This window comes from Notolabrus celidotus, unplaced genomic scaffold (genome assembly GCF_009762535.1).
Source record: "Notolabrus celidotus isolate fNotCel1 unplaced genomic scaffold, fNotCel1.pri scaffold_172_arrow_ctg1, whole genome shotgun sequence".
NCBI lineage: Eukaryota > Metazoa > Chordata > Actinopteri > Labriformes > Labridae > Notolabrus > Notolabrus celidotus.
Window position 1 is genome coordinate 123,647 of NW_023260037.1, and position 9,162 is coordinate 132,808.

At 43.5% G+C, this 9,162-nt stretch overlaps 1 protein-coding gene across 1 annotated transcript in view; it reads left to right on the plus strand.

Annotated features, from left to right (window-relative positions):
* Positions 1-9,162, plus strand: part of riok1 (RIO kinase 1 (yeast)) — a 12,830-nt gene that overhangs the window by 930 nt on the left and 2,738 nt on the right. The window contains exons 2-13 of the mRNA XM_034678550.1: positions 330-510; positions 602-689; positions 1,160-1,229; positions 1,307-1,349; positions 2,146-2,238; positions 4,163-4,275; positions 4,527-4,607; positions 5,694-5,780; positions 5,879-6,016; positions 6,113-6,216; positions 7,200-7,306; positions 9,033-9,137. Of these exons, the coding sequence (XP_034534441.1) occupies positions 330-510; positions 602-689; positions 1,160-1,229; positions 1,307-1,349; positions 2,146-2,238; positions 4,163-4,275; positions 4,527-4,607; positions 5,694-5,780; positions 5,879-6,016; positions 6,113-6,216; positions 7,200-7,306; positions 9,033-9,137 (1,210 nt within the window). The remainder of the gene's footprint in view (positions 1-329; positions 511-601; positions 690-1,159; positions 1,230-1,306; positions 1,350-2,145; positions 2,239-4,162; positions 4,276-4,526; positions 4,608-5,693; positions 5,781-5,878; positions 6,017-6,112; positions 6,217-7,199; positions 7,307-9,032; positions 9,138-9,162) is intronic.

Sequence of the window (9,162 nt, forward strand, 5' to 3'; positions counted from 1 at the left end):
CAGGAAGAGTTAAAGTGAGAGACAGGCAGCAGGTAAACAATAACAGGTAAACAAACAGGGAAACAATAACAGGTGAACAAACAGGTAAACAAACAGGGAAACAATAACAGGGAAACAATAACAGGTAAACAAACAGGTAAACAATAACAGTTAAACAAACAGTTAAACAAACAGGGAAACAATAACAGTTAAACAATAACAGGTTAGGGGTAATGATCGTCATGTGACCTCCTCTGTTTGATGTTGTTTGTTAAAATCGATGGCGGTGTTTGTTTACAGATAAACAGCGGCGGCGGCCATGTCTTGTCTTGTTTTGTTTCATTCTGCAGCGGCCAATCACAGCTGTCGGCTGTGCAGGGTCAGACTGATGTCACCATGAGGCCTACCTCGGAGCTGGAGGAGGAGGAAGAGGAGGAAGAGGAAGACGATGATTATGATGATGATGAAGAGTGGGTGTGGCGTTCAGCAGGCGGAGATCTGACTAAAAGATACCTGAGGACGAGCGCTCAGGTGAGACTGAACACGGGGTCAGGTGATCACCTGGTCATGTGACCCTGGCTGACCCCTCACCTGACTGATCTCCTTTGCTCTCATTGGTCAGGCCAACAGACAGAACCCATCCAATAAGACGCTGCCGTCCACGCCGTCTGACAAAGCTCTGAGGAAATACGAACACAAGATCAACCTGGGTAACACACACACGCAGGCACGCACGCACGCATGCACGCACGCAGGCACGCACGCAGGCACGCACGCAGGCACACAGGCACGCACGCAGGAACGCATGCACGCACGCACGCAGGCACGCACGCAGGAACGCATGCACGCACGCACGCAGGCACGCACGCACACACACAGGCACGCACACAGGCACGCACGCACACAGGCACGCACACAGGCACGCACGCAGGCACACACGCAGGCACGCACGCACACACGCACGCACGCAGGCACGCAGGCACGCACACACGCACTCACGCACACACATAGACACACACGCACCAGGACAGGCTAAATTAATACCAACTTTTACTGATTGTGTGTGTGTGTTTCTGTGTGTGTGTGTGTGTGTCTATATGTGTGTGTGTGTGTGTGTGTGTGTGTGTGTGTGTCTGTCTGTGTGTGTGTCTGTGTGTGTGTCTGTGTGTGTGTGTTTCAGATAAGCTGAACTTTGCTGACTCAGTGATCAATAAAGTGACGTCGATGCAGAAACAGAGAGACTCTCACACGTAAGTCTGGACTCAGATTGGTGATTCAGCAGGTCATGTGACGTGTTTTTGACGCTCTGATTGGCTGTCGTCTGCAGGTACAGAGTAAAGGACAAATCAGATCGTGCCACAGTGGAACAGGTGAGCATTCAGACTTTTATTTTGAAGGGGCCTGTCGGGAAGTAAACAGTAAAGACAGTCTGATCAATCACAGTCCTTGATCCTGTAAGTGAATCATGTGACCCGTGTTACTGGTTAGTCCTTGATCCTGTAAGTGAATCATGTGACCCGTGTTACTGGTTAGTCCTTGATCCTGTAAGTGAATCATGTGACCCGTGTTACTGGTTAGTCCTTGATCCTGTAAGTGAATCATGTGACCCGTGTTTCTGGTTAGTCCTTGATCCTGTAAGTGAATCATGTGACCCGTGTTTCTGGTTAGTCCTTGATCCTGTAAGTGAATCATGTGACCCGTGTTACTGGTTAGTCCTTGATCCTGTAAGTGAATCATGTGACCCGTGTTACTGGTTAGTCCTTGATCCTGTAAGTGAATCATGTGACCCGTGTTACTGGTTAGTCCTTGATCCTGTAAGAGAATCATGTGACCCGTGTTTCTGGTTAGTCCTTGATCCTGTAAGAGAATCATGTGACCCGTGTTACTGGTTAGTCCTTGATCCTGTAAGAGAATCATGTGACCCGTGTTACTGGTTAGTCCTTGATCCTGTAAGTGAATCATGTGACCCGTGTTACTGGTTAGTCCTTGATCCTGTAAGAGAATCATGTGACCCGTGTTACTGGTTAGTCCTTGATCCTGTAAGTGAATCATGTGACCCGTGTTACTGGTTAGTCCTTGATCCTGTAAGTGAATCATGTGACCCGTGTTACTGGTTAGTCCTTGATCCTGTAAGTGAATCATGTGATGGTGTTTCTTCTTCTGCAGGTTTTGGATCCGCGGACTCGAATGATTCTGTTTAAGATGCTGAGTAGAGGAATCATCAGCGAGATCAACGGCTGCATCAGCACCGGGAAGGAGGTCAGCAACCATCAACACAACCATCAACACAACAACACACAACCATCAACACAACCATCAACACAACCATCAACACAACAACACACAACCATCAACACAACAACACACAACCATCAACACAACAACACACAACCATCAACACAACAACACACAACCATCAACACAACAACACACAACCATCAACACAACAACACACAACCAGGTTTGTAAACATGTTGTAGGAGTTATTGTTTACTTGTTGTCAGGTTTGTAAACATGTTGTAGGAGGTATTGTTTACTTGTTGTCAGGTTTGTAAACATGTTGTAGGAGTTGTTGTTTACTTGTTGTCAGGTTTGTAAACATGTTGTAGGAGTTATTGTTTACTTGTTGTCAGGTTTGTAAACATGTTGTAGGAGTTATTGTTTACTTGTTGTCAGGTTTGTAAACATGTTGTAGGAGTTATTGTTTACTTGTTGTCAGGTTTGTAAACATGTTGTAGGAGTTGTTGTTTACTTGTTGTCAGGTTTGTAAACATGTTGTAGGAGTTATTGTTTACTTGTTGTCAGGTTTGTAAACATGTTGTAGGAGTTGTTGTTTACTTGTTGTCAGGTTTGTAAACATGTTGTAGGAGTTGTTTACTTGTTGTCAGGTTTGTAAACATGTTGTAGGAGTTGTTTACTTGTTGTCAGGTTTGTAAACATGTTGTAGGAGTTATTGTTTACTTGTTGTCAGGTTTGTAAACATGTTGTAGGAGTTATTGTTTACTTGTTGTCAGGTTTGTAAACATGTTGTAGGAGTTGCTCACTTGTTGTCAGGTTTGTAAACATGTTGTAGGAGTTATTGTTTACTTGTTGTCAGGTTTGTAAACATGTTGTAGGAGTTGCTTACTTGTTGTCAGGTTTGTAAACATGTTGTAGGAGTTATTGTTTACTTGTTGTCAGGTTTGTAAACATGTTGTAGGAGTTGTTGTTTACTTGTTGTCAGGTTTGTAAACATGTTGTAGGAGTTGTTGTTTACTTGTTGTCAGGTTTGTAAACATGTTGTAGGAGTTGTTGTTTACTTGTTGTCAGGTTTGTAAACATGTTGTAGGAGTTATTGTTTACTTGTTGTCAGGTTTGTAAACATGTTGTAGGAGTTGTTGTTTACTTGTTGTCAGGTTTGTAAACATGTTGTAGGAGTTATTGTTTACTTGTTGTCAGGTTTGTAAACATGTTGTAGGAGTTATTGTTTACTTGTTGTCAGGTTTGTAAACATGTTGTAGGAGTTATTGTTTACTTGTTGTCAGGTTTGTAAACATGTTGTAGGAGTTGTTGTTTACTTGTTGTCAGGTTTGTAAACATGTTGTAGGAGTTGTTTACTTGTTGTCAGGTTTGTAAACATGTTGTAGGAGTTGTTGTTTACTTGTTGTCAGGTTTGTAAACATGTTGTAGGAGTTATTGTTTACTTGTTGTCAGGTTTGTAAACATGTTGTAGGAGTTGTTGTTTACTTGTTGTCAGGTTTGTAAACATGTTGTAGGAGTTATTGTTTACTTGTTGTCAGGTTTGTAAACATGTTGTAGGAGTTATTGTTTACTTGTTGTCAGGTTTGTAAACATGTTGTAGGAGTTATTGTTTACTTGTTGTCAGGTTTGTAAACATGCTGTAGGAGTTTTTGTTTACTTGTTGTCAGGTTTGTAAACATGTTGTAGGAGTTGTTTACTTGTTGTCAGGTTTGTAAACATGTTGTAGGAGTTATTGTTTACTTGTTGTCAGGTTTGTAAACATGTTGTAGGAGTTGCTTTTTTTTTTCCTTTTTTAAATATTGTGTCGTTGATTGTTGTTTTTGTTTTTGTTCTCTTAGTAGCTGTTTTCTTTGTTGATAGTTAAATGTTGTTATTTTGTTTACAGTTGAATGTTGTTGTTGTTGTTGTTGTTGTTGTTGATGTTTGTGTTTGTACTTTGCAGGCTAACGTGTATCACAGCAGCACGTCAGCAGGTGAGAGTCGAGCCATAAAGATTTATAAAACCTCCATCCTGCTCTTCAAAGACCGAGACAAATACGTCAGCGGGGAGTTCAGGTGAGCAACCTTAGCTAGTTTACTGCATTTAGCTAACATGTTAGCATGGGTTAGCTTACATGTCTGCTCATCTAAGCTAACATGTTAGCTTGGGTTAGCTAACATAACTGCTTACCTAAGCTAACATTTTAGCTTGGGTTAGCTAACATGTTAGCTCTTGATGACGCTTCACTCTGATCAGTAACCATCAGAGGGTCATGGATTGATCATCGTCATGGAGACTGTACTGATTTCTTCTTGGTTCTCTACAGGTTCCGTCATGGTTACTGTAAAGGGAACCCCAGGAAGATGGTCCGAACCTGGGCCGAGAAGGAGATGAGGAACCTCATCAGGTCAGAACCTGCTCTCTGACTCACAGAACCACTTTGTAAAATAGATAGAACCCAGTAGAACTTCATGCGACTGATGGTGAGAAGCTGATCTGGATTGATGGTTAGACCCAAATACATCTGGTCTGGCGCTCAGGTGAAGTTCTCCTTGGTTCTGTCTGAAAGGATGGACTCAGTGAAAGTGACCTAACTTCCCCAGAGAACCTGGTCCAGTCCGATAGGGTCTTACATAGAACAGAGTAGAATCTGACTGTTCTGGTTGACAGGTAGGCTCTATGGAAACCTGTAGAACCTGATGTTGGTTCTTTAGGATCCTGTAGAACCTGATGTTGGTTCTTTGGGATCATGTAGAACCTGATGTTGGTTCTTTAGGATCCTGTAGAACCTGAAGTTGGTTCTTTAGGATCCTGTAGAACCTGAAGTTGGTTCTTTGGGATCCTGTAGAACCTGATGTTGGTTCTTTGGGACCCTGTAGAACCTGAAGTTGGTTCTTTAGGATCCTGTAGAACCTGATGTTGGTTCTTTGGGATCCTGTAGAACCTGAGGTTGGTTCTTTAGGATCCTGTAGAACCTGATGTTGGTTCTTTAGGATCCTGTAGAACCTGATGTTGGTTTTTTAGGATCCTGTAGAACCTGATGTTGGTTTTTTAGTATCCTGTAGAACCTGATGTTGGTTCTTTAGCATCCTGTAGAACCTGAGGTTGGTTTTTTAGGATCCTGTAGAACCTGAGGTTGGTTTTTTAGGATCCTGTAGAACCTGATGTTGGTTTTTTAGGATCCTGTAGAACCTGATGTTGGTTTTTTAGTATCCTGTAGAACCTGATGTTGGTTTTTTAGGATCCTGTAGAACCTGAGGTTGGTTCTTTAGGATCCTGTAGAACCTGATGTTGGTTCTTTAGGATCCTGTAGAACCTGAGGTTGGTTCTTTAGGATCCTGTAGAACCTGATGTTGGTTTTTTAGGATCCTGTAGAACCTGATGTTGGTTCTTTAGGATCCTGTAGAACCTGAGGTTGGTTCTTTAGGATCCTGTAGAACCTGATGTTGGTTCTTTAGGATCCTGTAGAACCTCACAGATCCTTGTGTTTCAGGTTGCAGATGGCAGGAATCCCAAGTCCAGAACCTCTTCTTCTTCGGAGCCATGTTCTGTTGATGAGCTTCATTGGAAAAGAGAACATGTGAGAACCGCTCTGATGGTATCTTGTCTGGTTCTGTATGGGTTGCTGGTTGTTCCCTGGTCCCTGTCTGATCTGTGTCTCTGGGTGTGATTGGTCAGGCCTGCCCCCCTTCTGAAGAACGCCTCGCTGTCGGACTCGAAGGCCCGTGAGCTCTACCTGCAGGTTCTCCAGAACATGAGGAAGATGTTCCAGGAGGCTCGACTCGTCCACGCAGACCTCAGCGAGTTCAACATGCTGTAAGAGGCCACGCCCCCTGACAGGAAATGCCCACTACACACATAACCTTCAAAATAAAAGTCTGTGAGGAGAGTAATCTCTCCTCCTGTTTACAGGTATCACAATGGCGATGCTTACATCATCGATGTTTCACAGTCAGTGGAACACGATCATCCTCACGCCCTGGAGTTCCTCAGGAAGGACTGCAGCAACGTCAACGGTGCTTAAAGAACACGCAAAAAACACGCTAACAACACGCCAACAACAAGCTAACAACACGCCAACAACAAGCTAACAACACGCCAACAACAAGCTAACAACACGCCAACAACAAGCTAACAACACGCCAACCACAAGCTAACAACAAGCTAACAACACGCCAACAACAAGCTAACAACACGCCAACCACAAGCCAACAACAAGCTAACAACACGCCAACAACAAGCTAACAACACGCCAACAACAAGCTAACAACACGCTAACAACACGCCAACCACAAGCTAACAACAAGCTAACAACACGCCAACAACAAGCTAACAACACGCCAACAACACGCCAACAACAAGCTAACAACACGCCAACAACAAGCTAACAACACGCCAACAACAAGCTAACAACACGCCAACCACAAGCCAACAACAAGCTAACAACACGCCAACAACACGGCAACAACACGCCAACACGCCAACACGCCAACAACACGCCAACACGCTAACAACATGCTAACAACATGCTAACAACATGCCAACAACACGCCAACAAAACGCCAACAACGCGCTAACAACATGCTAACAACATGCTAACAACAAGCTAACAACATGCTAACAACACGCCAACAAAACGCCAACAAAACGCCAACAACACACTAACACGCTAACAACACGCTAACAACATGCTAACAACATGCCAACAACACGCCAACAAAACGCCAACAACGCGCTAACAACGCGCTAACAACGCGCTAACAGCGCGCTAATAACATGCTAACAACATGCTAACAACAAGCTAACAACATGCCAACAACATGCCAACAACAGGCCAACAAAACGCCAACAAAACGCCAACAACACGCTAACAACACGCTAACAACATGCTAACAACACGCTAACAACACGTGTGATCGTTTAGAAACAAACTTACATCTTCTGTCCCAGAATCCTTTGCTGCCTAACCTTTAAAATAAACCACACTTTTTTTCCCCAGAGTTCTTTGTGAAGCGCGGCGTTGCCGTGATGACGGTTAGAGAGCTGTTTGACTTCATCACCGACCCGTCAATCACCCACGACAACATTGACCAGTACCTGGAGAAGGTGAGGGGACCATGAGGCTCACAAACTTTATCAAACCAGATACTCAAACCGCAAAGACTGAGCGGCGCAGGAGAGAAGTCAAACAGAAGCTGACCTTTAACCTGTGGTATGATGGCCTCAGGCTGACAGGAGCTGACCTTTAACCTGTGGTATGATGGCCTCAGGCTGACAGAAGCTGACCTTTAACCTGTGGTATGATGGCCTCAGGCTAACAGAAGCTGACCTTTAACCTGTGGTATGATGGCCTCAGGCTAACAGAAGCTGACCTTTAACCTGTGGTATGATGGCCTCAGGCTGACAGAAGCTGACCTTTAACCTGTGGTATGATGGCCTCAGGCTAACAGAAGCTGACCTTTAACCTGTGGTATGATGGCCTCAGGCTGACAGAAGCTGACCTTTAACCTGTGGTATGATGGCCTCAGGCTAACAGAAGCTGACCTTTAACCTGTGGTATGATGGCCTCAGGCTGACAGAAGCTGCCTCACTACTGCTTCTACCTCACGAGGTGACACACCTTCATCAACACTTAAAGAACTCCACCAAGCAGGGACGTTCAGTGTTCTCTGTGATTGATCTTTGGAAATGTTAACGATCAAATATCGATTTAATTATTGAAAAACATGAAAACGTTTTCTGTCAAGAAGAATGCACAATGCGTTTTTTCCCTTGAATCAAATGTTCCTTCACGACACGTGTTTATAACTGACAGTATTAAATATCTACGGATCGTATTGAGGTGTTTAAAATGTTAAACACTCTGAATATCATCGCGTGGAGCAGGCTCATAATCTCTGCAGACAGACCGTCATAAAGTGAAGGCTCAGACTTCAACAAGGGAACTGAACAGAAACATGTTTCAGACTTACAGAGTCCAGTTTTCTGTCTACTGGTTCTTAGTGAGAGAAATAATCCTGTGAACGCGGTCAGGTCTCAGCCGGGAGCGAGACCGGGTCAGAGTCAGTCCGGGGGCGGAGAAAGAAAGCTCTCGTGGAGACCCGTCACTCAGACGAAGCCCCCAGCTGAGCGTCTCTGCTGTGAGCAACACCTTCAGTCAGCTGATTCTGAAGCATGCTTTAAACTTCAAACGCCTCCCTGAGACCTGAACCAAATATGAGACCACATCATGTTTGATCCACGGGAGAGAAAATCAAAACGTGTGCCAGTAAGTTCTTAATAAATGAATCAATACTCCATTAAATATTAACATCTCTACCACAAAGCCCCGCATGATAGCTGCTGAAACACCAGCGACCACTGCTTCAATGTATCAGTGATTAATGACTGACTCATGTTATCACCACACTGACGCTCACAAGACCTCAAGTCAAAGTATTCAGGAAGTTTACAGCTGTCATTAAAGTAGATCAATAAACCGTCTTTCATATTAACTTTAACTCTTAACATTAACCTAAAAGAACAATTCAACCTGATGGTGTTCATTATAATACAGACTGATTTATTGCTTGTGTTTGTTGAAAAATATATTTAATATATATGTTTATTATATTGATTTATATACATATATAATATTTAATGCATATATAATAGTATATATGTATATCCACATAGCTACACATATATAAGATACATGGCAACATAAAGACAGACAGCCACTAGATAAAACAAGAAGACCCAGGACTCAACAATAAGCATCTGAAACTGGACGTTGGCAACAACATGCATGAACGTATTGTTGATGAATCGAGCGTTGTCATTGGTTGTCCAGGCGATGGTGATTGCAGCCGATAGGACGTCGGAGCAGAGGTCAGACCAGGATGGAGTGGATGAGGAGGTGAGTTTCAAAGAATCAAAGGATTCCAGTTTTTCTAAGGTTCCTTTAACCTCCACTCCGCCCT